Source organism: Chlorocebus sabaeus, chromosome 11 (genome assembly GCF_047675955.1).
Source record: "Chlorocebus sabaeus isolate Y175 chromosome 11, mChlSab1.0.hap1, whole genome shotgun sequence".
NCBI lineage: Eukaryota > Metazoa > Chordata > Mammalia > Primates > Cercopithecidae > Chlorocebus > Chlorocebus sabaeus.
This window is the reverse complement of record NC_132914.1, coordinates 2,915,515-2,942,143: the sequence shown is the minus strand read 5'-3', so window position 1 is coordinate 2,942,143 and position 26,629 is coordinate 2,915,515. Positions and strand designations below refer to the sequence as shown.

The following is a 26,629-nucleotide window of genomic DNA, read 5'->3' as shown; positions in this document are numbered from 1 at the left end:
CGAGCGGAGGACACCAGGGTCCTGCGACTCTGGCCGAGGACATAACAGGTGCTGTCAGCAGATGCTGCTGAAATGCCTGTGGGGAGGAGGGCGATGGCCAGATTCTGAAAATGCTGAATTTGAAGGGCAATAGCGGTCACCAGGTTGTCCAGGCCCGTGTTTTTCAGGTTTGTTCCTTACCACAAAACCCCTTGGTCCAGTAAATTCTTGTGGAGAAAGACATAAATGATGGTTAAAAGTAAGGCAGACCCTTTCCGCCTCCCCGTAGCTCCCATCCCTCCTTTACCACCTGGCCTTCTCGGGCTCTGAGCCTGCCTTGGAAACCACACGCTTCGTCTAAGCCTCTCAGTGCGGAAACAGGGAGCCAGGTAGAGCGGCCGAGTTCTGCCACACAGAGGAAGGAGCAGGGCCCCAGAGTGGAGGGCTCCTCCCTGTGCCAGCTGTGTTCTGGGCCAGGCGGCAGCCCTGGGATCCCCAGGCCGCAGGACATGAGGGGCGGCTACCTGGAAGGACTTGATGAAGGTCCACAGCAGCGTCCGGATGCCCTCCCCGCGGCTCAGCAGCTTCACCAGGCGCATGACCCGGAATAGGCGGAAGAAGGTGATGGAGATGCGCGAGTTTTCCTCTGCGTTCTGGAACCCGTCGGCAACAGGAGGTGCAGTTAGCACAGCAAGAGGGGGGGTGAGAACAGAAGGGCCCCTCCGAGAAATACAGACCTCAGTGGCAGTGGCAGAAGGCAGGCCAGGGTTTGCTGCACTAGACTTCCCCCTCGGATGGGAGGGCAGCCGCCCACTGTAACGAGTGGACAGCTCAGCCCCATGGTGTCTGTAGAGCTAGACTGTGCCCAGGCCGCTGGGCTGTGCTGTGTTTTTACTCTCCCCACTTCCCCTTCATTCCTAGTTCTTAATGCCCTGGGTGGAGGAACAGACAGCTCCATCAGGAACTACCATAAGCTTTGGAATCGTGTAGGCCCAGAGCCAGTTGCCCTGGGAGCCCCTGCCTCTGCACTGCTGAGGAAGCAGCCCTAGCCTCTCTCCCGTTTGTCTGGGCAGAGAGTCCTGCATCCTAAGTGGAGCCCAGCACTCTCTGAGGACATGGGTTGGTGGATGGCCTCTCTCCCAGCTGTGGGTATGCCTGCATTTGAGGCCCTCTGAAGGGGCCTCATGCCTCAGCTGCTTGGGACTCCAGCACTTCCCTTGTATCACCTCCTTCTACTTTCCACAGCCCCTGTCCCAAAGGGAGGAATTAGGGGGCTACTCAGTGCTGGAGAGGGTCTGATTTGCAGCCCTTGCTCTGAAGCTGTTGCCCTCCTACTCCCCTCTGCCCTGGGGCCTCTAGGAGGCTCCAACCCTCCAGGCTGTACAAAACCCTGGAAGGGAGAGGGGCAGCATAAGAGAGGGGAGGCCTCCCTTGCAAGTGATGCTCCTGCAGATGGTCTCCCTCAGGGGCCCTGGGGAAGGGGAAAGGGAAGGTGAAGGGGAGGAAGGGTGGAGTGCAGGCCAAGGTGAGTGGAGGTGGGGAAGGGGAAAGGGAAGGCGAAGGGGAGGAAGGGTGGAGTGCAGGCCAAGGTGAGTGGAGGTGGGGAAGGAGAAAGGGAAGGCGAAGGGGAGGAAGGGTGGAGTGCAGGCCAAGGTGAGTGGAGGTGGGGAAGGGGAAAGGGAAGGCGAAGGGGAGGAAGGGTGGAGTGCAGGCCAAGGTGAGTGGAGGTGGGGAAGGAGAAAGGGAAGGCGAAGGGGAGGAAGGGTGGAGTGCAGGCCAAGGTGAGTGGAGGTGGGGAAGGGGAAAGGGAAGGCGAAGGTGAGGAAGGGTGGAGTGCAGGCCAAGGTGAGTGGAGGTGGGGAAGGGGAAAGGGAAGGCGAAGGTGAGGAAGGGTGGAGTGCAGGCCAAGGTGAGTGGAGGTGGGGAAGGGGAAAGGGAAGGCGAAGGTGAGGAAGGGTGGAGTGCAGGCCAAGGTGAGTGGAGGTGGGGAAGGGGAAAGGGAAGGCGAAGGTGAGGAAGGGTGGAGTGCAGGCCAAGGTGAGTGGAGGTGCTTGGGCTGCTGCTGTTGGACCTGGGGGAACCTGGGGGCTTGGGCACATGCCTGGCCAGAACTCAGGACAGGCTGCCCTGCCACCCTCTGCCTCCAAACCTGAGAACATGAGTTGACTCCCCACTTGTTCCTCCTTCTGCCCACACCGGCCTGGTGAGCAGGAACCTAGGAGGGTGCCACTGCCAAATCCGGAGCTAGTGCAGCTCACCCAGCCCTGCGGCACCGGGAGAGAATGGACCCTCGGGGCTTCCTGTTACTGTTCCGTCCACACCTCCCTGAGGTGGGAGGTCTCAGGTTGTTACTGGGGCCACCTGGGCCCTCCCCACTCCTTGCTTTACCTTGCCTTTTATCTTGAATTGTTTCTAGGTCAGACTCTCCCTGGCAATATCCAGCGCTAAAGCCCTTCTAACTGCACTGCCTGCTCTGGCCGACCCTGGTGTGACGTCAGAGGCCGCTTCCCTCACTCTGCAGGACAGGAGATTATGAGGGAGGCAGGGTGACCCGGAGGCAGCCACCACTCTGCACAGAAGCAAGCCAGAGACCTCTCCTGCTTTCCAGACCTTCCAGACAGGAGAAGAGCAAACATATTTCTTATGTTTCAAAATCAGAGCTGCCTCAGTTCCTCCGAAGGCTCCCATTCCCCTCAAGGCAGGGGACAGACTGGTGGGTCTCAGGACCTGCTGCACGGGTACCTGAGGGGCTGGGTCGAGAGCTGCAGGCAGCAGCCCTGTCCTGCCCTGGGCTCTGCCCTGCCTGTGTGTTCTGAAGCCTTTGATGCCCTTCATCTCTGTATTTCTATCACCTGTGTATCTACTTGAAATTCTATTTTCACTCCTTAAAAGGAGGTTGTGTTCCCCCAGAGGAGTATGCAGAGGAGGCTTAGGATTTTGTAACTCAGCTGTCAGTTCCACCATGTTCGAGAAAGGAGAAAAAAAAGAAAGAACAAGCTGAAGTGGAGAACTTCAGCTCCAAGTGTCAAGAGTTTGAGAAGTTGGTGCCACAGGGGCATCTGGATCTGCTCAGTTAAAAAAACAAAACAAAACAAACAAAAAAAGAAAACACCAAACACCAAGCTTGCAGTGTGAATTCCATTCCACTGTGCAGAACCCTCCCCTGTGGCTGCAGTTTCCTAATGCTGCTCGAGAAGGGGAACAAACACATTGCCATTTGGACACACCGATTTGCTCTAATAAACCAAATGACAATGCAAAAAAGAGGCAGATCCAGACGGCTGATCCAGGAAGCAGCGTCCCCAGGAAGTGGGGTAGAGCACCCCGGGCTCAGCCTTTCCTGTGGCAGCCTTGCCTGGCCCTGCCTGGCTGCACTGGGGAACACATCCACCCACCCAAGCTTGCCTCGGTCTGTGGACTTTGCGGCTTGGTCAGTCAACCCCACTGGTCCTTCTAAAAACTCATACGTGGCCCGGTTTGAAATGCGTAACGGCAGCCTTTTGGAGGAGGCTGGGCCGAGGAGGCTTCAAGGTCACACTGAATGGCGTCTCTTTTATCACATTAGCCAAAGCGAATCAGAGACTCCTACCAGAGGAGTGATCCAATCAACGGAGCTCGTTTTTCTGCTTCCAGCTTGCTGCAGAACAAGTGGCTGTAGCCTAATTTTAATGGACTTAAGGAATTTAGAAAAATGCAAGGGGTAGCAAGGTTGGAGTGCCTGGAAATTCAATCATGCTCTCAGTAACAAATCCCAGCTTAAACCTTCTATGGTGGACTTCCACCTGAAGCACAGGGAAGCTAAGAGCTGCAGACACTGATGAATAGGAACCATCGTCCGCCCTTCCATCCCCTGGCTAGAGCACCTCTTTCTTCCCTCCTTACCTTGGAGCCCTCCCATGGCTCTCATAGGTACCCTCTGCAAATTTCTCACATCAGATTAAGATTAAGGTCAGAGGCTTTGGCCCGTGGAGTCCTCAGGGCGTTTAACAGGAAATGGCCCTCAGGTCCCATTCTCTCCCAGTGGCTTGTTAGATAGTCAAGATCACAGTGAATTACCACCCCAAGGAAAGCTCAGGGGTAAAACACCACCACTGCACAAACAGCATCTTCACAGCTCACACGAGAAGGGAACAGGCAGGCAAGGCACACGGCAGACACGGTGGCCACATGCAGTGAGAGCCAGGCGGGGCTCCCAAGGACTCTGGAGATCAGGGTGGGGAGAGTAGGGGTGTTAGAGGGGGACACGGAAGCCGGGAGCATGGTCGGGAGGGTTGGTCTTACCATAGAGGGAGAGCATTGGGTATGTTCAGCTGGCTTTAAAGAAAGGCAGATAGAGATAAGCTGTAATGAGTCTCCTAGGAAGATGCCCGGTATTCTAGGTCTTGGCTAACACAGGAGCAACACAGTGGCAGAAGAGGGCAAAAGGAAACAAGTGAAAGAAACGTGAAAGCGTAGGCCTGGCAGGTCCTGGGGCATCCCCGAGACTGTGGGTTCTGTGTTGCTGGGTCTCATGTCAAACAAGGACCCACAGGCATTCTCCTGCCTAAGACCTTTAAAACTCACACCCGTAATATTATTACATAAGCAGATGAGGTCTTTGGGATTTTGTGGATGGAGGTTTGTAATTGTTTTGTTTGGTGTGGTTTTGTTTTAGAGACAGGGTCTCAGCTCTGTTGCCCAGGCTGGAGTGCAGTGGCATAATTACAGCTCACTGCAGCCTTGAACTCCTGGGCTCAAATGATCCTCTCACATCAGCCTCCCCAGTAGTTAGGACCACAGGCACGTGCCACCATGCCTGGCTAATTTATTATTTTTTTGTAGAGATAGGGTCTCACTATACTGCCCAGGCTGGTCTCAAACTCGTGGCCTGGCCTCAAGTGATTCTCCTGCCTTGGCCTCCCAAACTGCTGGGATTACCAGTGTAAGCCACTGTGCCAAGCCTGTTTTAATTTTATTAGCCATTGTTAACCTTTGAGAACTTGGGCTTTATGCACTTTCGCTTACCCCAGGCAGGACCAGCTGAAGGACAGAGGCCTCGCTAACCCCAGAGCCTATCCTAGCCCACATATATTTAAGCAAAGCAGCCCAAGGGCAGTGGCGTCTCAGGTTTAGGGGAGAATGACTTCAAGTCAACACTGAGGAGGGCCTCCAGAGGTGGCCTCAACTCACTCCATAATGGGGCTTGTTCTTAAAGCTCAGGCTCAGGCAGGAGATGGCCTTGCTTAGCAGTTAGTCTATAGATGTGGCAAGCCCTGGCCATTGGCATGAAATAATGAGTGTTGAATTGTTTTCTAAACTTGAAAGCCCTGCACACAATTTAGGATATGAACATCCCAGGAAGCTGTTCTCATGGGTCTGACTGCTGAACTCATTTGGGGGTAGAAGCTAAGGAAACCGGCCTCTGGTGAGTATCCCAGGGCCAGCCCTCTCCCTGAGTTCCTGGAGCCTGGCTCTGGGAAGATGCCCTTACTTTTGGGGCTCTAGCCCAGAGGGCTCAGCTCCAACCGATCTTGACCATCTGAGCTGCCAACTCTTTCTAGAAAATCAGGACTTGGCTTTTACCCTCCACTTTCAGATGGTTGCTCTTGTATTTCTGTTTTTAAGGTACAAACAAGAAAAATGTGTAATGGAATTTTTGAAGGATGGAAATGTGCACAACTAGACATTTGCTTGCAGCCTGGAAATATTTCTTGGGTAACAGATTTCTCAGCAATTTTTTTTTTTTCATAGCTAGTTGGTAGGATGTCCTTTTAGGGGATGGTGAAGATATAGGGTGAGGTGAGGGAAGAGAAAGAAAGGGACGCTTCTCTAGGCTTTTACAGAACACTCTAGATCTGGCTTTCTAGATCTCAGCTTCTGCTTCATGAAGATTCCACCTGCCAGGTCAATCCTTGTGACTGCAGGGTGTGGGGTCCCTAGGATTTGGCTAGCAGGCTGAGCTTGAACACAGAGACAAACATAGGTAGACAGACAGACACACACACACACACCCTCTCTCTCTCTCTCTCTCTCTCTCTCTCTCTCTCTCTCTCTCTCTCTCTCTCATACAGGCATGCACAGAAGAAATTTCTTGGCAAAGCACCTAAACCCCTTTTCCTCTGGTGTGTGATAGTTGCCCAGGATGGTCGGGTCTGGCTACCCTCTGGCATCGTTCTGCCCCGCTCCTGGCCCAGTGCTTGGGCTCTTTTGCTCATGGACAAGGAGTTCTATGTTTCTCAGGCTTCAGTGGGGCAGGGAGGGAGGCCCAGAGGGAGGTAACCTACACCACATTAACTCCAGAGTGTTGGGCAGAGTTCCCAGGAAGCTTGAGCCATTGCTGGCCTCTTGGATCCATCCTGCAAACCATCACAGCTGCTCATCACTTCTGAGAACCCTGGGCAAATGCTTGAAGGTCTTCTGGGTCAATCCCAGCCTGAACAGGACCAAAATGGAGATAATTCTGACAACACACCCAGGTATTTGGCTCACCTGGCCTAATTGAATCAACCTCTAGGCATCCAAAAAAAAAAAAAAAAAAAAAAAAAACCGGTTTGATTTTACTTCTTAAACATTCAGAATCCTTCATTTGGGATTTTTAGATTTTTAAACATTTGTCTTAACTGTCTTTTCTCTTGTTGCATTTTATAGCTCCCATTTAAGACCTCGTCTATTTAACTCATATTTCACTTCAAGACTTGACTTTAGGTCTGTTCTGATAATCTTGATAGTTTTTTGTATTTTAATAACATGTATTGATTTAACATTTCCTGTGGCATGTCTCTATAACAGCAGACAAGAAAAGTCAGGAGCAGCTATGAGGGCAGTAGAAAGAGGAGGAATGAAGACTCTCTAAGATCTATGTGGCATTCTCCCACCCCGGTAATGACAACTCTCCTAAGAGACCAACTTTGGAAGAATCTAGAGACTCAAAGATTCACTTTTTCTTGAGCCTTAAGCCATACTGTTCACAGGGCATTTTTGACTAGCTGAGACAGTGTTGCCTCTAACACCACACAAACTTGTTTTCACATAAGGAGCTACGTTTACAAGGTCTGTGGTCTCAAAAACCAATCACCATTCACGATGAAATCAGAGAGCAACACCTGAGTGATTTCTACATGGTAACAATAGGAAGCAGCCTAAGACACAGCCCCTACCCCCAAGGCCCCCAAGGTCTCCTGATGCCCTAGACGTTTCCTACATGATCCCAAGTCATCGTTGGTCTTTGGTACCCTTTCCCTTTGGCAAGTGAATCCCCTTCTGAGATGGAAGGAGAGATTGGACTTGCTGGAGTTGGACATCTCTGGTATCCCAGGATCAGCACTTTTAGCTCAGAGACACGTTTCTGTGTTTACGACTCTCTTTAAATATCAAGTACGGCGCCTTGAGAAACGACAAAGCATCAGTTCTACCTTTGCATGTAAATTCAGAATTTGTTGGTAGCCATCAATACTTGGGCCATTAATCTCTGACCCCTTCCCAGATTTGCTGCCGGGGCCTTTGAGTTAGTTTGTAGTTTCTCCATCTGTGGTCTTTCTGGGGGAAGAAAGGGGCCGTAGGATTCCCTGAAGACTGGAGACTGCATTCCCCTTTTGCAGCAGCCATCAGAGCTGCTTACATAACCTGAACATTCTGGCTGATTTTTAATACGGCACTGTCTCCACTAATGGTAGGCGTGGAGAAATTTCTGAGCAGCCAACTCTTTCATCCTTGTTTTCTAATGATCTGGTAATTTTCAACGATTGCACGATATTGGGGCAATTAACTTAATTTTTTCACGTAATTGATATAAATGAAATGAGGTTATTACTCTGTATCTGAGGCAGAGGTCGGGCGTTTTCAGAGAGACAGAGCTCTGGTTAGTGGTTCCAGATAACAGGCTCAGGGCAAATAGAAAGGAGAGCCGATTTCCTTCCTTCAGTATGCTTATGCAGACTGCCTTGGTTTGGCAGAAGTGGCATTGAGGAGAGGAGCGGTGCAGGGCAGCTAATGAGAGGAGGTCTCTGGAAAGCCGTCTTTCTGAATTAAGCTCAGGGTCAAATGAGAAGTAACACCTCAGTGGATGAAGTCTTTGTTTCTGGAAGGCAGTCACTGTGCACTTATTTTCATTGGAATGCCAGGTCTAGGCCACATTTAGGATGCTGAGGGGTGATAGTCAGGGAATGCCAGAGGCCAGCAGAGACAGGATCCTCCCAGGTGGAGGATTTTCCCACCAGGATGGTGTGGGTGGCCGTGGGATGTGTTTTCTGGTTGCCACATTACATGGTCTCTCTGGAGACTTAAAAGGTAATTGAAAAATAGCTCTTCACCATACGAAAAACAGTTTTTAAATAATTATTATTTTTTGAAAGCACAGCCAAGGGTAAGGATTATAGAAATTCAGGGGCTGAGCAGTAGATCTCTAGGCTGGAATACCCAGCCCAGCTGTCCTCCACCATACTCTCCTGCAGTCAGGCGGCCAGAGAGCATTGTGAAGGGAGCATAAGCCATGGCTGCATGGCAGGCTGATTTTGAAAGGTGCAGATGACCTCTGCTCTCCTCCAGGGAAGGCTGGCTCTTGGCCCTACAGAAAAGGACTGTCCCATTCCAATGGCTGCCATTGAAATAACGCTATGACCTCAGTGTCACTGAGATTCCACGCACCTCTGAAACAGATGTCAAAAGTAATGTCATGGGATTGTGAGTCTCTAAATCGCGGTTCTGCTACAGAACCCTTGCTGTATTTTTTTAAATGTCTTGTCCAGAACTTAGGGAGGTGGATCTGATATAAATTTCATTCCAAGCCACGTGAAGGTCTCGATCCAGCTGGTACCCCTTCCCCATGCTCCACTTCTCTGCTTGTACTACCTCTAATCTCAATTTCATCTGCAAGACACAACAGCTGGTTCTGTTGGGGGGTGTCATGGTGTGGAGGAAGACCAAGGGGTGGGCCTTTGAGAGAGAGACCTTGGAGTTAATCTAGGTTGGGAGGAGGTGGGTCAGGCTGGTGCACAGAGAGAGCTGGGAATGGCAGGGGTCAGGGGCTGCTAGAGACATCTGACACCAACTTCATGGTCAGGAGCCAGCAGGTGTAGGTTAAGGGTGTGTATGTGGGTCCTCATGATCCTTTTATCTCCCCTTCCCACCAGGAGAAACACATTATCTCAGGAGGAGTCAGGAGGTGCTGACTTTTGGAGCCACTGGGGATGGCAGCAGGGCAAGATATTTTAAGGAGGCCAAAGTAAATCATGTTTTAAACTGCAAGACTTCTACAGTTGAATGAACAGGTACTTGCTAAGAGAGGCGAAGGTTAAACACACGTCAGCTGGGATAGACAGGAGCTGAGGGTAGAGGCCAGTGGCTTTCAGACAAAAGAGCAAATGAATGAGATATGTGTCGCTGGAAGCAATTTTCAGCAGAATTCCCATTCTGGTTTGGTGTGAATGGAGAGATGGAAGTGAGGGGGGAGGAGCACTGAGCAGAGGAAGACAAAGGGCAGGGAACGCACCAGGATAACGCTAAAGATGGACGGGGACCAAGGAAAGAACTCTGTCCCGGGCCACCTCCCCAAGGTCGGAAACCCACGGGCTTTCGTGTTTCTCCAAAGTGGAATTCCAGCTAGAAGGAGAGGGCCTTTCTTGCCTTTCTTGTGTGTCTGGAGTTACAGACACTGAGTTGAAATGCCCCTTAAGAACTTCCCTCAAGGGGCCTTTGGCCCCAAGGGGACTGGCAGCGGGCTCCTAGCATGGGGCTACGGCTCCTGGCCCTCTTTCGCTCTTCCTGCTTTGTGTGCGAAGCTGTGGATGGCTGAGAGCTATGCCCTGTGCTGCTGGCTTCAGTGACCAGTTTGCTGGCTGGAAGTGGCTGAAGCCTCAGGGTCTCACTATTATCATCTGCAACCTGATGGCTCTCAAGGTGGTATTACCCGCCAGAAACACACTAAACAAGACTGATTACACAATTGCCTGGGAGTTTCATCTTCCCCTGGGAAGGGCAGCCCAGCATCTAGTCATTCAAACCAACCAACCTCCACCAACGAAAAGCCCATGAAGGATAAACGAACGAAATCAGTGTGCCAGCAGTGCCAACTGCATCAAAGAATTCCTTATGCCAGAGGGAGAGGCCACAGGATAGAGAAGAAAGGCAGAGAAACAGACAGTGGGTGAGGCAGGGAGGGGCAGAGACTCAAAAAGGAAACAAACAGATGATCCCAGGGTGGGAGCGCCAACTATGAGAGTAAATGGGCATGAACAGAAGTGGCCGTGCTTCTCGAGGCACCCTGTGTATCTTTGAGCCTGCCTGTGTCTCCTCACTACCAGCTCATGGCATCTTCTAGGTGCCTTTGCTTTACCAGCTTTCTGGAAAAAACCCCAACAGCAGGTTGTTGAGCCTGTAGGAACTAAAGTGTCAGACACTGAAGTGTCAGGTCAGGTACAATCAGCTGTCTGGCCACAGCAAGGGGTGTGCTAGGCAACTTCTGCCCTAACATGGAGGGGAATAGAGGGTCATATGTGGGTTGATAAGATGAGAACAGGAAAGGAAAGAGCATCTGAGGAAAATAAAAAGGGACACGGTATGGGGCAGAAGGCAGAGGGCAAGGGGAGCCTGGACGGGTCAGAGCCGCATCAGGACCTTGTCAATCTCACACGGCTGAATTAAGAACCCAGATTGGATGCCTATAAAAAAACAGGTTCCCATGACCCTTTGGGTCAAACCTGCAGGGTACTTCCCAAGGCAAAAGCTTTGGAGAAGACTCGCTGCACTGGGCCACTTCTCAGGCCCGTCTCTCTGTCCCCACCCCCTCAACCCCACGTCACACCAGTTCACACAGCAAGCCTCGCCCTCGACCTTGAGATCCGGGGCCTTTGGCCTCCTCCCAGGGGACTGCTGATGGTCAGATGCTTCATCCCACTTCTAGGAATGAGGGTGGCTCTGCTAACTCTCTCCAGGGCCAGCTGTACTCTTAAGCAGAGTAGAAAACAACCTAGTTCCTCTACAAAGAGCGACTAGGAAAAGGGAGGATGGGGAGGGACCTCACGAAAGTATCCTCCCCACTCAGGGGTCACACTGCTGAAGGCTCACCTGAGATACAGTCAACATTCCACCTGCAGGCTGAGCATGGCCTTCTCTTCAAGGTACAGAGATTTATTAGAAAGGCTGCTCACTGAGCTGCTACCACCCAGCACGAATTACTGTGCTGGAATCACTTCATTTTGAAACAAGGCACTTCGGTAGCATTAGGTTTGTTGGGGGTCAGGGGTGTTGCTGAAAGTGGAAAGAAGCTGGAAGGGACTCCGAGGGCAACAGGAGGCTGCAGCAATGAGAAGTGGGGCTGGAGGGAGGTGTCAAGGATAAGCTCTGCCCCACCCAGCTGTCCTGAGACCACTGAGCTTGATTTAATCTGTCCTAGAACCAGCTCAGGCCACACCCACCAATGTCACCTAGACAATGGCTGGCAACAGCACCCACTTGAGCCCCCTACTGACTGGGAGTTCTGGTCAGCTTGCTGTGGAAAACCTGTGAAAGTGAGTAACCTATTTCCTGCCTCCGGCCTTTTGTGTTCTCGCCTAGAAAATTAGTATATCCTCAAGCAATATCACAGAGCAGACGCTCAAGGTATCTTTGAAGAATAAACAGATAAGGGTTTGGGCTAGGTGGGCTCTAAGGTGTGTACACCGTAATGTCCTTGGACAGATCTGCTTTCTGACCACATCTCTCTACCCTCCTCCCTCATCACAACTATGGGCGGCGGGAGGGCACTCAGCCTTGCCTTTTTTTTTTTTTTTTTTTTTTTTGAGATGGAGTCTCGCTCTGTCGCCCAGGCTGGAGTGCAGTGGCGCGATCTCCACTCACTGCAAGCTCTGCCTCCCGGGTTCACGGCATTCTCCTGCCTCAGCCTCCTGAGTAGCTGGGACCACAGGCGCCCGCCACCACGCCTGGCTAATTTTTTGTATTTTTAGCAGAGACGGGGTTTCACCGTGTTCGCCAGGATGGTCTCGATCTCCTGACCGCCTGCCTTGGCTTCCCAAAGTGCCAGGATTACAGGCGTGAGCCACTGCGCCTGGCCAGCCTTGCCTTTCTTTTGCCTATTCTGGCCCCTTCTCTGCCACGGCATGGCGCAGTGGGCGTGGTTACAGCCACAGAGGCAGACGGAGAGAGCCAGGCCTGCTGTCCAACGCAAGCACTGTGGGTTGCAGGCCGAGAGAGAGGGCTGGAGTCGTGCAGGCTGGGCTGACTCACCCCTGAGGGGGTGGACGTGTAGCAAGCAGCTCTCTCTCTGACTCAGGACTGACTGCTTTTCCTCCATCCTTCCAGGACCCAGAGTCAGAGAGGAGCCCAGCTAGCTTGACTGTTGTGGGGAGCAGTGAGTGACAGTTATTGGAAGTCGTGCCTGTGGGCCTATGGTGGAAAGACGCTAATGTAGAAAGGCTTTCAGGGCCTGAAGGTGGGGAAGACTTGGGACCAGCACCCCGACATGCTGATCCCTGGACACTCCCTGCCCCGCCTTGTCGCTGCTTGCTCCCTCTGGCTCCCTTCCTCCCCGTCTCTTTCTTCAGCTGCAGATGCAAATGCCAACTGGGTAAAGGGAGTAGTGCTGCTCCATGCCTCCTGGCCTTTGCCTTCGGGTCCCTGTAACCAGAGACACGGATCCTGGTGTAGCCTGCATTCTGAGCATCCCAGGGGGATCCCAGGCTTTGTGGATCCAGCATCCGCAGCATCAACCGACACAAAGAAGTCAAGTCAGACAGCTCTGCCCCAAGTCCCGTTGCCAGGAGGCACTGAATGAGGAGTGCAGGAGCCACTGGGCCCTGCCCTTCAGTGATGCCATGCCCAGGCCAGCCTGGCCCAGGGATTTAGCCAGCGGGCACTGTGGAAATACAAGAGCCAATTCTTGGACAGAAATGAGTTTGAATCCAAGATTTGCCTCCCATTCACCATGTGGCCTTGGGCAGAGGTTTGTCCTGTCTGAGCCTTGATTTCCTCATGTGGAGAGCAAGCACTCGGTTTTCATCCGATCATGTGTATGGTGTCCTCGGCACAATGCCTGATCCATGCTCATCAGGTCGTGCTCATGTTGGTCCTCTTCTCCTCATGTTCACAGCCAGTGCCACCTTCGCTTATTTCCCTGCTCTGGACACTTCTGTGCGTCGTGCAAAGCCTTCAGCAATTCCTCCTGTGGGCTGTGCCCAGAAGCTCCAGAGCCAGTGTTCTTTCTCCCCACTGTGCCTGCTCTGCTCCCTGAAGGTCTTTCTCCTGCTCCTTTTCTCTGCAGAATCTCCACGTGAGCTCCACCAAAGCCAAGGGAGCCAGCCTATCCTCCATTGCTCTCCTTCAGCACTGTGGTTTTGCGGATTATCTCTATGCAGACGACTCCTTCCCTGGAGGAATCATCCCTGTGAAGCCATGGGTGCCTGATGACAGGAAACACCACCTCAGAACCCAGCAAGGCAATGGGGGCAATGAAGCGTCCACCTCCAGCTGTCAGAAAATGCCCAAGACAGAATCACTGCATGCTAGAGTTGCAAGGGACCATCCCAAACCTCTCACTCCTCACTTTTGCATTCAAGGAAATGGAGGCCCAGAGAATGGAGTTCATTGCTCTAAGTCACCAGAGCTGGAAGCATAACCAAAGGTTCTTCATTCACAACTTGGGAATGTTTCTTTATGTCCATAATGCAGGAATTCAGGCTGCCCAGCACGTTCTATTGTTCAGTATATTTTAAAATACAGAATGAAAAAGAAGGGTGTCGGGAAAGGCTGTTGGCCCAAGCAGTCATATTAATTCCAGTTTGGGATGTTTAGGGAGCAGCTTTTGATGCTATAGTAACTTTCATGAACAACTGCAGGAAAATATGATTTCAGACCCAAGCACTGAGGACGACCAAGAGGCTTCCTTAGAGCAGCAGGACGTTGTACTCTTGTCTCCCCGGCTACAGAGGAAGAGAAGCTTGGATTTAGACCCAGGTGATGCACTGGGAGAAGGGCAGGGGCCCGTGTTTCAGATACTGAGGCAGAATTCGGCGTGACCGCACGAGGGGGCCTGAAGACAGTCCTCTCGTGACATCTGGCAGTTGTTCAGAGACATCTCCCAGATGAACAGAAGTTGGCGGGTACTGATCCCCTCGCACCAGAGGCCCTGGCCCAGGCCTCTCCACTCTTCTGCCTCTTGTCACTGCTTCTTCTCTAGTGCCAGGGCTTTGGGTACCATCTTGTTGTGAATGACTCCATCCCCAGGCCTCTGACCAGTGTGTCCACCTGTCCACCTGACATCTCCCCTCCAAGGCCTAACAGGTACGTCAAAACCGTGCTCTGGCTTTTCCTCACTCGCACAGGCCCCGCCTCCAGCCCGCCTCCTTGCCTAACTGCTCCATCCTTCTCTGACTTAGGCCAAATCTCCCAGTCCTCCTGGGAAATTCTCCTCCTGCCCCCATGCAGTCTGTCAGGAAACACTGTTAATTTTGTTTGCAAAACAGAGTGATGGGCTGACCATTTTCCACCGCTTCTACTGCCACAACTTTGCTCCATGCAACGGACATCTTCCACCTGGATGACCACATTTGCCTTCCAAATGATTTTCCAGATTCCACCCTTGACTCCTACAGACAGCCAGACTGGTCTCTTTAAAAACCAGAGTCAGGTGATGTGACACCTCTGCTCAAAGCCACCAGTATGTCCCCTTCTTGCTCAGAGTAAAAGCCCAAATGTGGACCCTGTTAGTTACCCCTCTGCTACCCTCGCCTCTCCTTTCCCAGCTCAGTCTGCACCAGCCAACTTGGCTCCTCCTGCCCTGCTACCTCTTCTCCCAGATCTCCGCATGGAGAATCCTCAATTCCTTCATGTCTTTACGTTGTTCAACTGTCACCTCCTTAAGGAAGCCCATCTTATTTAAACCAGCGCCTGCCATCGCGCTCCCCAGCACCTTGGAACCCCCTTATCAGGCACTACTTTTTTTCCTGAAACGTCTATCATCTTCTAACACACCGTACGAGTTCCTTATTTTCTGTCCTTGTTGCATTGTGAATTGTCTGACTATTCCCGTCTACAGTGCAAATCTGTGAAGGCAGGGGCTTTTGGTTTGCCAACTGATGGATCCCAGGTGCCTCAAACGGTGCCTGACATATAGGAAGTGAGACTCTAAATGCTGTGGAATGAATGAATGATGGTTCCTGAGAGGGAGGGGCCCCATAGCCCGGGAAAGAGAAAAGGTGAGGGGAGTGTAAATGTGGGGATGATTTGGAGGAAAGTTAGGGTGGAGAAGGCATCTGGGGAGGGGTTTAGGAGTTAAAGATGGCAGGTTACAGGTACAACGCCCTCATGGATTACACTGAGGCTGACAGTGTAGACTCTTTCCAAATAGACCACCCTGGGAACATATGTCTTGTGATGAGAGTGTGACTCAGAATATCTGGGAAGGCCCGGAGCAGAGCCCAGGGATGCAGGATTTTCTGAAGGATCCCATGGGCTTGGGAAGAAAATGCTGGGGCTGTCCATAAGGGCTAATGTCCTAGAGGCAGAACCATCTAGTGGGAGGGAGTAACCTCTGAGGATAGGCGGTGTTGCTCAGTTAAGCTGCCGTCCCTCACACTGGCTGCTATGTGAGCACAGGGTCAAGCCGGACTGTGCTTTCAGAGCAGGTCCCTGCAGGCCTCAAAGTAACGGACCGTGGTATGTGTGTGTGTGCTGGTTTTGATCCGGTTGTACCTGTTGGCCAGCTCTATGGGTCCAAGCATATCTGGGAAACAGGGCTCTCGACTGTGGGTTGTAGGTTATAATTAGACTAACCAAAAGGTCTTGGTTGGAGACTAGGCCCTCTGAGTGACACCAGCAGTAAATTTGGAAAGAATGTCATTTGCTTGGGTGCCACGGTTTCTCCCATTCCACAGTGCGTTACCAGTTTATATAGAGTTTTTAAATAGATGCTCTTATTTGAGCTTCAAAACACACTGCTGTAAATACCACATTCCTCTGACAGATGAAAAAACAGAGTCTTTGGGCATGTTGGTAACGCTTTGACAGGAAGCAGCAGCAAGACTCAACAATCTGCCAGTTTTCTGACTTCAAGTCCAGCTTTCTCCTCTCCCAAACCGCCTTCCTGCCTTGGGGGATGTTATGTTTGTTCTTTTGGTTCAGAAGCCATCAGTTGTGTGGGAGAGGGAGAAAGTGGCTCTGAAATAGGTGTCGGGTCTCAGGACACCTCCTCTTGCTGTCAGTCACATGCACGGTTGCCACCCTGTCCCCCGACAATCCTTCAGTGGGACTTCAAAGCCACGAGTGCCTCGGGGTGGAGCATCTCAGTGTGGGAGGACACAGGGCAGTGGAACTCTCAGGGGGGCTGATTATTGCTTATTTAGAAAGTGGAAAAAAACACTGTGGTTATTTAAGATATCAATTACAGAACGTAAGTTCTGAGTAAACTGTGGCCGGTGGCAGTACGCCGGGAGGGACAGGTGAGGTTTCTGTTTACCAAAAGGCATTGTGGAGTACAGAAACCATGAATTCTGGCCTAGCAGGAAGTGAGCTGGCCCCAGGAGGGCTAGGCTGACTCTGAGGCACTGGAAAGGTACTTAATCTCTCCATCATCACCTTTGGCATCAGCAAATTGGGGATGAGAGTTCCTACCTGTCAAAGGGTAGTTTAGCGTTAAGTCAGATAAATGCAAAGTGACTTGTAAATAGAAAACCACTATTCCAACGTCAGGAGCTGCTACATGGGTCCAGGCTCCCTCCCTACCCCCAACAGAGCCCCCTTTTCTGTATAAATTTTATAGAAAATGCTTTTTTGTTGTTTTTTCTTTTTCTTTAAAGACGTGAATAGTTTGGGAGAAAATGGCACACTGAGTGATAGGGGCCTTGCTGACTGTAGGAAGAACCCACAGGACCCCTGGAGCAGCTGCAGTGGGGCCTCTGCAAAAGGGGGCAGCTTGCAGCCACCCTTCTGCATTTTCCTGCTGTGGGGCTCTCGGCTCCTCTACATAGATTTTTGTGTGGCTCTGCACTGCTGTCTGGAAAGGAAACCTCCTGAGGGCAGAGCCCACTGCTGTCCCGTCTTTCCTGTTTCTCTCCCTGCAGCGTCTGCCAGGGCTGAGCCCTGCATGGCACAAGCTCTGGGCACAGAAGCTCTGGCCTTTACGTGCATGAGTGGGAACAGCAACATGGGGCTCATCCAGCTGCAAAACTGGGGTCCATTCAGACAGGGGAGGGGAGTCTCAGAGCTTGAGTAGGAAGATTGATTTAAAAAATGATCTGACGATTTACTGGGAGAAGTTAAGAGAGAGTGTACATACACACATACACTCACACACACACACACACGTGCACACACATACATACACATGCACACACATACACACATGCTCACACACAGACATGCACTCACATATACACACATGCACACACATACACACATACACACACATGCACACACACATACACATGCACACACATACACACATGCTCACACACACTCAGACATACACTCACATATACACACATACACACACGGGACAAAGACAGTTCTCAGAGACACAGGGAGACAGATGGGCCATGGTCTCTGGAGCTATAGTGTGAGCAGGGTTGGGACACCAGGCTACGGCGGGGGACGTAGGACAAGTGTAATAACCACTTTCCAAAGTCCATCTGCTGGAAGAGGAGCAGACAGGGGCTTCTAATCTGGAAGAATCTGGCAGGCAAAATAATATGGCAGTGTAACTGACCGGGAGCAAAAGATGGAGTGGAGAGGGGAGTAAGGGTGCATGGAGGAGCTGGGGGTGGTGGGCTGGGTAGTTCCAAACATCTTAGATCAAAACTCTAAAGCGTCTGCTCTGTGCTGTTATTCAATGGTTCAGTGCATCAAAAGTCTATGCAAACATTACCAAGTCTCTTAATTAAGGAAAAATAATGACAAAAAAATTAAACAACACATGTTAAAGACTGACCGCAAGAAGGCTTGCCTATAGATAAAGAGAGATTTAAACATGCCAGGTAACAGAAAAGACATGTGCAGGAACTGATAGGAACTGTATAGAAGGAGGCACCTCTTGGGAGAAGGAGGTGGCAGGAGGCCTTACAGAGGCTGGGGTTCTGTCTGAGGCTAGGGAGCCAGAGGCAGGGGTGTGAGAGGTCACGGGTCGAGGGCAGGGGTGGCAGGTGCATGTGGGAGGGAGGCGCTCACATGGGGCCTGGTTCCACAGCAATTAGGAGGAAAGGTCCACCCAGAGCAGCTCTCAGTAGGTCACCCACTACTTCTAGAGAAGAGTCCAGACATGACTGGTTCTCCTCTTCTCATTCCTCTTCCAAACCAGCCTGCAGGGACCTGGATGCCTGCGTGGGCTGCTGCTGTTAAATGGAAACACAGCCCATTCAACCCAAGATGATGGGCGGTCCTTGGGCGAGGGTGGGCTATGGCTGACTATGTAGGCTGAGTCTTAGCCTTAACGCAGGGTATTCTACTCTGAGAGAGCTCCCTTCTAAGATGCTGTGGGGAGGGAAAGGAGAGAGTAGGGAAGGCAGTGGCTGGAGGAGAAGGTGGAGGTCAGAAGAGATTTGGGTCCCTGCCCCAGCAGCTGCCCAGAGTGGAAAACATCCCCTCATGTTCTCACTCCATGGCTCCCAGAGCTGCTTCCTCCAATACAGTGTGACTCATGCCAGGCTGATTGTACGGGAGAGAGAGAAGATGCAGCAATCAGAACTTAACAGAAAAGGGAAAGGCCTAATGCGTTCCAAAGTTAAAAAAAATTTTTTTTCAAAATAAAGCAACAAGGAAAAAAACCCTTCAAACCAATTGAAACAAACAAATTAGGAAAAAAAAAAAAAAAGAAATAAAAATAAGAAGGTGGGGAGAGGAAATAAAATGAAGGAAAAAACCGGGGAAAGACAAATGAGTGTTAGAGCAGGCACGGACAGTTAGGTACAGACGCCATGTACTTACGTTTACCTCGGTGATTGCTATATCAACAATGCTACCCACAACAATCAAGGCGTCAAATGTATTCCATGCATCACAGAAATAGTGCTGCATGGGGCAGAGAAGCCGAGAAGAGAGAGAGAGAGAGAGAAGAAAAAAAAACCAACAACAAAGGAGAAAAACAAAACAAAAGGGAAGAGGAAAAATGAAAAAAAAAAAAAAAAAAGGCATGGAAAAAGGGAGAGAAGAGAAAAAAAATGAGAAAAGAAAGAGGTTACGTGGGCATATTAAACACTCTCTTACCACTCTACAGTTCTGGCGGCTCAAACCTGGATAACCTGGTTTTCGCAGGGTGCAGAGGCCTGACAAAAGCTGGGTTAGTTCAAAGGTGGTGTGGGGCTGTGCCCGCCCCGGGGAGCCGGGCGGTGTGTCCCCTGCACCGCCACTCCCTCTGCTCAGCTCCACGCCCCAGCCCGGCACCGCCGGGCAGAGCTGAGGTAAATGGAAAAAAAGGAGGAGAAGCTCCCACTTTTTTTCCCCACAGGACGACGGCAGGTTCAATAAAAGGCATGACTGGAGGCGGGTAAAAACAGGAAATTAAAAAAAAAATAAAAGAAGGTAAACAGAGAGAGTGAGAGAGAGAGAGAAATAGAGGAGGCAGAGGAGGAGGAATGAGGAGGTTTCCTGGGGAGGGCAGAGTAATACTCACATTAGTCTCACTGAGAATGACGTCAATTATGCTGCCAATTACGATGAGGAAGTCAAAAACATTCCAGGGATCACTAAAGTAACCCTACATAAGGGAGGGCAGGCAGGATGGGGATTAAAAAGGAATATTAGACAGACAAGAACAGAGCAACACCACCATCAGAATCATCGTCCAGGCACCTCCGTGTTGCCTCTGGAGTTCCGGACGCCCTCACCATGGCCAGGAGCCCAGGAGCCCAGGAGCACCAGCAGGGAAGGAGCAGCAGGGAGGTGACGCTAACCCTACTGCCCGCATTCCCTCCGTCACACGGCCCCATCCTACAGCTCCACCCACCCTACCCCTTCTCCACAGAGGCCCTGTCCACTTCCCACCAGGAGCAGGAGTGGGTGTGGGGGCGATGCAAGTCACCAGGGGACAGGATGTGGCTACTATGCTCTCTTTTCAGTCCACGCTGAGCATCTCCTTCACCCCCAGTCCTCTTCTAGCAGAAGGGCTCATCTGGACGGAGGGAACACAGGTGTGTGACCCCTCAGAGGGTAATGGGCTCAGTCCTATGGGTGAAGCTGGGGATGAAAAAGGCTTTGAAAACCACAGCCATCAGTGTGGGCCGCAGGGTGGCAGGTTATCTGGGCTCAGAAGTGACTCATATAAAGCTCAAAAATAAAAGAAGGACCAAATTGTTAAAATAAGATCCATAATAAGGGCAAGTCTTGCAGATCAAATCAGGGTAACCCTAGTTCCTGCACTGGGTGCCCAGGTTTCTAGGGACAGTTCCAACCCTGGCGAAGACTTTCCTAAGGGAAAGGAGACAGAGGCAAGGCTGGGCTCCTACTCTGGGAGTGGGTTATGTGGCTCTTGACAGGGCTTTCTGAGGCTTTCTAAGCATCTCCCCAGGTTCTTTCATGGTCATTTTGAGGTAGGGTCCTGCTGAATGCAAATGCCACTCAGAGGGCATGCGGTGACCAAAGCCTTTCCTGAGGATGGGTTTGCTAGGGACAGGCTGGTGGGTTGGGGGAGGCTGGCTGCCTGGAAGGGGATGAAGGCAGTGGTGCCCTAAAGCAGAGATTCTGGCACAGAAGGGGAAGACCCGTGTCCTGACTTTACTACTTGATTCTGTAGCTATGGATTTGATTTTTCACCATATTTGGAGAAGAGAAGGGATGAATGTTCTTAAAAGACTTTTTTCATGTACTTGGACAACTGGTCAACCAAGGAATGGGCTGTCCCAGAGGCCCTGTAGGACCCCTGGTGTCCTGGATGACTGGACTCTTTAGCAGATGGATTTCTTGGGTGTGGGAGGTGTAGGAGCCTGCAGAGCAATGTTCTGTGAGCGAACGGGGGCACACACCCCCAGCTACAGGCAGTCATGTTCCCCATGGGTAGAGGGGGAAGGACCAAGTACTACAGACATTTGTTTTCTTTAAGTAAAAACATTTACGCCTTTAGTTTAGATACGGCCTGCAAAGGGGACAAGACAGGGCTGGCCACATTTTTTCACTGGGACCAGAATTTTCCTGCCCTCTGGGCTTCCAGGAGGTGGAATTCTAGAGGTCGGAGTGGGGTATGAAAGCATGAAGCATCCTCCGAGAGGTTCCCAGATCTCTCCCCAGTTCACTTGAAGGCTGCCAACTTTTCCCCTTTATTTTTTACTCACAAAGCCAAGAATCTGTGTTCTTCCCTTTCCTCCCAGCTCTATTCAGCTCTCTTAACTTCCCACTTCCCAGCCATGCCTTCTTTCCAGAGGGACCGAAAGACATGCTGTCCTGGGGCTGTTATTCTTAGCGTGGGAGGTCAGGTCACAGGGAAAGGGGCCTTTCGGTTCCCAGGCATTTCTGCCAAAAGAAAACAGAACCACCACCACAGAGACTCTGGACAGCCGGATGGGGGATGCAGAGATTAGCTGACCAGGGCGTGGGTGAGGTGAGGGTCAGCTTCAAATCAGGGCTTTCCTGTTGGCTTCCCAGGGTATTTTTCTGAATATAGTGGAGCCTATGAGGCAGAGACACCTCTTTCTCCCATTTAAGTCACGTGCTATGAGCAGGAAATAACCAGTTTGCTCTCGGGTTCTCGGATATCATTCACAGGGCAAAAGGAAAACAGTGATTTTGGGGAGAGGGAAATAAAGAGCAAAGACCCCAGATGAACTACAGCTATGCATACGTCTTAAAATTAGATTTCAGAAAACACTGGGCAGCCCTCTCGATATGAATACCGTCTTTGTGGGTTGAGCTGTTTCAGAAGGGAAGGGCAGGGAAGTCAAGGAAGAGAAGCGAGAGAAACAAGAACAAGAACAGAATCCAGGAATTCTCTGCATCAGCCTAGAAAACGTGCAAGAAAACATTATCTGGGTGTGGGAGCAGGAGGAGAGAGAGAGGATGGTGTGAGTGTCAGTGCTCAAGAAAGGAGGGTGGGTTGGAATCTTCATCCACCAGAGAGACCTGGAACAAAATGGGTAAGTTGGCCTTGGTCTGCAACACCTCTGAGATGGAGAAAGGAAAAGGAAGAAACGGACAGAACAGAGCAAAGGTTTGGTGTTGAAAACCAGAGAAACACACACAGTTAACCAGCGGGCGCACAAGGGTGAAGGGCTGAGACCTAAAGGAACCCTGCCAACCGCCTGGCTGTGCACCCCTGGTTACCCTTTCTCCCAGATTTCTTCGTATATGTGCAGACAGAAGGCACAGCCTCCTCCTTCTTGACCACAGCCCCCTCCGCCCATGGCTCCACTGGACTGGCATTGGCTGGGCTCTGTTGGAGTTAATGCCTCGTGCCTCACACTTGCCCTCAGCAGGCTGTGCTACTGCAGGCTTTAGACTGACACACTACCTGGGGGGCTGCAGAAACCAACCAGGTTCCTTGTCGCCGAGAGCTGCTGTGCACCCAGCCCTGGGGGATTTCCGCAGAGCTGGAATGCAGCGGGTGAGGGTACATGTCTGGGGGCAAACAGGGTCCCTTTAAGAGGCAGCTCTTCACCCTGACCCATCCTCCCACCATCCTGCCCTTGGTGCCCAGAGCCCCTCAGTCCTCCAGCTGGACCATGAAGAAAATTTCAGGTCCAGCTTTCAGGCCTCCATCCCCATTGTCCCTTTGTCCCCTCCTCCCACTATTTCAACAGCCCCTTCCTCCCACCTGGACCACACCCTGCCCAGAAACAAGGCCCAGGGCCTCCCTGCTGGTCCCCAAGTCCCCAGGTGGTTGGGTCCTAGGAGGAATACTTTTCCCAACACTCTCTGGAGTGTAAGGGCCTGATGCTGTCTCCTCTCTCTCCTCTCTGTTTTTGCCACCCCCTCGGTTGCTGGAAACCATTAGTAATAGGGGTTTTAAGGCTGTAATGGGGAAGGGAGGGTGGGAAAAAAAATCATACACGTCTTACAAACTCAGTCTGACCCAGAGCCTGGTTACACCTGCTGCCCCTTATTTCTCTGGTGACTGTGTCCCAAATGGTTGAGAAGTAAGGGGTTGCGGGAAAGGGTTTCCCTGGCTCTCCTTGAAGTGGCAGACCAAACCTCTTACTGTCCAGCTCCTCAGAGCCACGCAGGGCGGGCTGCCCGGAAGGGAAAGCGCTTTTGCAGCTGGAAGCCTTGCCCTTGCCATTCCCCAGTCCCACAGGTTGAGTGGATTTCTCCCCTTCCAACTCCCCACTCTGGAGATGTGTTCATAAGATGGGCCTCTCCTCTGGCCATCCCAGGGCAGATCCTGTGTGCACCCCAGGCTCCCAGTACCCAGGCCTGAGAGCCGCAGCACCTCCACTCACTGATAGGTGTGGGCTGAGAAAATGGACACCAAATTGATATTGACATCAGAAAATCATTGCTGGGGAGGAACAACTGCTGCAAAAGCATCATGGGATGCATTTCCCATGCACAGGAACTGGGGATTTTCTTCCATTTTGGTTATCCACGCCCTGATTTGGCTCTACTGTTGGAGATATGCCAAGTCGAAAGAGGCTGCATAGTGGTTAAAAGCAGGATCTCTGGAGGCAGATCTGGGTTCAGACACTACCTCTGCCACTGACTAGCTGGGTGGCCTTGAACAAATACCTGAACTTCCCTATGCCACTGTTTCCACACCTAGAACATGGGATAAAGCACAGAGCTGAGGTGAGGGTGAAAGGAGACCGTGCATCCAAAGCACTCAGAACCTGCCGTTTCTCCTGCTCCCACCCACAAGGCCCGTGTGTCCTGACGTTTCATTGCTTTCTTCTGGTCCCAGATACCGTGTCTTAACTGTGGGGCCATGGTCCAGTGGTACTTCCTGGCTGTAAAATGCCTACCTCCGGGGGTGCTCTGCTTTTTGGGGACAAGACACGCCCAACTCCCAGTGGGAAAAGGGATGGGATGACTACCTATGTAAGAAATCGTGGGCCTCTTGCCAACTGGAGGCGCACTTCCCAAGCCCTCTGTTTGCAATCGCTTAAAAACAAGAAGTAACCGGAGTCCAGAGTCCAGAGGCTTCCACCTCATTACAGCTTCAAGGGCAATTTCAAGAATCTCATCATCACTGGTCGGCTGGAGATTGAGCTTTCTGGAAGGGAGGTAATCATAATCTGATTATTAACCATACTAGCACCAGCCCTATGTCTTGCATAGGGTTAATGTGAGGACCAATACCTAGGAAAGTATTTTGAAAAAATCCTTTAATATCTGTTCTTTATATTGACTCTATCTGGCCTCCTCGGGGATAGGTGTTCTGGATGTGTGAATGTTCCAGAGAGAGGATGCCTGGCCCTCTGATGACCAAAATCTTTAAAGACAGGGTCTCTCTCTGTTGCCCCAGCTGGAGTGCAGTGGTATGAGCATAGCTCACTGTGGTCTCAAACTCTTCAGCCTCCCAAGTATTACGCCCCTCTAATTGTTTAACTTTTTGGGGAGATGAGGTCTTGCTATGTTGCCCAGGCTGGTCTAGAACTCCTGGCCTCAAGTGATCCTCCTGTCTCCGCCCTCCAAAGTGTTAGGATTACAGCTGTGAGCCACCGTGCCCGGCCAGCCCCTGTCATTATTTAGCAGCATTGCTCTGCCTAGTGAGGTAGGAGTCACAGGTTCTATTTTGGGTGTGGGACTAAACACCAGGGGGACAAAGCCTAGGTGTGTGAAAAGAGGAAGGAGGAAGCTGAAGGTTCTGGAATCTTGAGTTTTCCTTTAGTCTGTCTCTCAGGCCTTTTCTGCCCATCCTCCAGGTCACTAGTATTCAAACTCTCCTGAATGAAATCTGGCCGATACCGTTTGAGATTGGTGACAGGGTGCAGGCTGTCACGGTTGCATTTTGTAAGACTGGAGTTCATGTAGACAATGAACTGCTAGGTTCTTAGGAAGCACTCTTCCCACCGAGGAAGGCACAGGCCACTCTTCTTTAATCGAGAGGGGCGGCGGCAGGGGCCCCGTTTTCTGTCTCTGTTACAGGAGAGCTGCGAGGGGACTGCTGTCGAAGGGGTGACGGGTACATGCCTTTGCCTTTGAATTCCGGGTCCTTAGCTTCTTCTCTGCCCAGAGCACAGGCCGCCCTGCCATCTCCTCAGAGGCAGCACCAGCTTTCGATCAGGCTGGTGGCAAGAGGGCGTCCATGAGGAATTGCGCACACCTTTCACTCCTCACCTGGGGTGGTGCGGTGAAAAAGTCTTCGGCATTTGGAGGGCAGAGGTGCTGTCACTGCCTTGACTCATTTCTTTCTCTTCTCTGTTCCTTCCTGCCTGCCTTCCTTATCTGCCCAAAGAAACACAGGGGAGGCAGCCAGCTCCTGAGTGCCCCGGCCCTGTGGGGAAGCTGACTCTGAACACCTGGTTTCCCCTCCTAGGACACATGGGGCACGGAGCGCGCTGGCTGGGGGCGCTGCAGGACTTCTGGGCTGGATTGGAAGTGGGGCTGCTGAGATTGAGACAGAGAGTGGAAAAGGACAAAGGGTCCTCTGAAGGGCCCCTGCAGACAGGGTTAGGAACATCAGTCAGCAAGCAGCTGGAGGCTGCCAAGGTGGGGCGGGGCTGAGGGAGGGGCAACAGATGGCTTCACCAGACCTAGGGAAGGGGGTCCTTGCAAGAGAGCAGAGGTGAGTGAGCAAGCACTGGAGAGAGCGCAGGTGCGCCAGGCAGGGGGCTGGGCAGAGGTGGCTGTGAGGGAGGGAGCTGTGCCCAGTTCCTGGAAACACTGGTCTTTTCTGGGTCCCAGAAATGAGAGCTGAATGAACCGGGGAGAGGAGCTGGGTCCCACTGGCAGCTGGCGGTGGTGGCAGTGAAGTCTCAGTGCGTGTCTATGTGTCTATGCAGAGTTGATCCCATTGAATATCATGAAAACAATGGTAACTGACACCAAGCAGAGATAATATAAATTGTATTACACCAGGATACCATTTAGACATAACAGTAATCATGGAAATTAGTGGCGCCTAATGGAGAAGGCATAACTGGAGCACAGAGCTGCCAGCAGCCTGGGAGGAGGTGGGGATTTCTGCCCTCCTCTGTCAGCTCCCATCCTGTGATGTGTTAATTCAGAAGCACCCCAAGACACACTCTGCACAGCCAGCTTGAGAACTACTTGGACTAAGGGCAGGAGTGGGCAGGGGCTGGGTGCCTGCCTCGTGAGAGGATCCCAGGTGGGTGGAGGCGAGGAGGGCTGCTCTCCTATTTGCAGGAGGAACACACACTCCTGAAAATGCAGACTTTTAACTGGACACTTTCTGCTCCCATTTTTCTTTGGAATTAAGGCTTTTCCTCCCCAGGACATTTTTGAAGGTCTTCGTCCATTTATTTACCCATTCATTTATTTATCTCATCAACACATAATAAGCACTTACTAGAGGCCTGTAACTAAGCAAGGCTTGGGCATACAAACATGAATCAGCCCCCCTGAAGCCTGCCATCTTCCCCGCCGGGAGCAGATGAAAATATGGGGTTATCAGTTAAGCTCCCTTTGGGGGCCTCAGGAGGCTCTTTTTCTGCCTCAGTTTGCACCTGGGTAGATTGGGGGATCCCAACAGCCGCCTCGCACTACTCATGCTGGAATAAATGAGCCGTTTTCTGCAAAGGTGCCTTCAGGACTAGGGTGCTGAATCAACACCTCCTTGGAGAGGGGCAAGGCTGGGCAGACACAC

General features: G+C 51.6%; 1 protein-coding gene across 29 annotated transcripts in view; it reads right to left on the bottom strand.

Annotated features, from left to right (window-relative positions):
- Nucleotides 1–26,629, bottom strand: part of CACNA1C (calcium voltage-gated channel subunit alpha1 C) — a 650,562-nt gene that overhangs the window by 45,690 nt on the left and 578,243 nt on the right. For 9 of the 29 annotated variants that reach the window (XM_073020354.1, XM_073020379.1, XM_073020353.1 and 6 more), the window contains 4 exons: nt 19,550–19,633; nt 18,865–18,948; nt 4,261–4,293; nt 504–632 (listed from right to left, as the gene is read on the bottom strand). In XM_073020354.1, coding sequence (XP_072876455.1) covers nt 504–632; nt 4,261–4,293; nt 18,865–18,948; nt 19,550–19,633 — 330 coding nt within the window. The remainder of the gene's footprint in view (nt 1–503; nt 633–4,260; nt 4,294–18,864; nt 18,949–19,549; nt 19,634–26,629) is intronic. The other 20 variants (XM_073020371.1, XM_073020360.1, XM_073020368.1 and 17 more) reach the window with 5 other exon arrangements.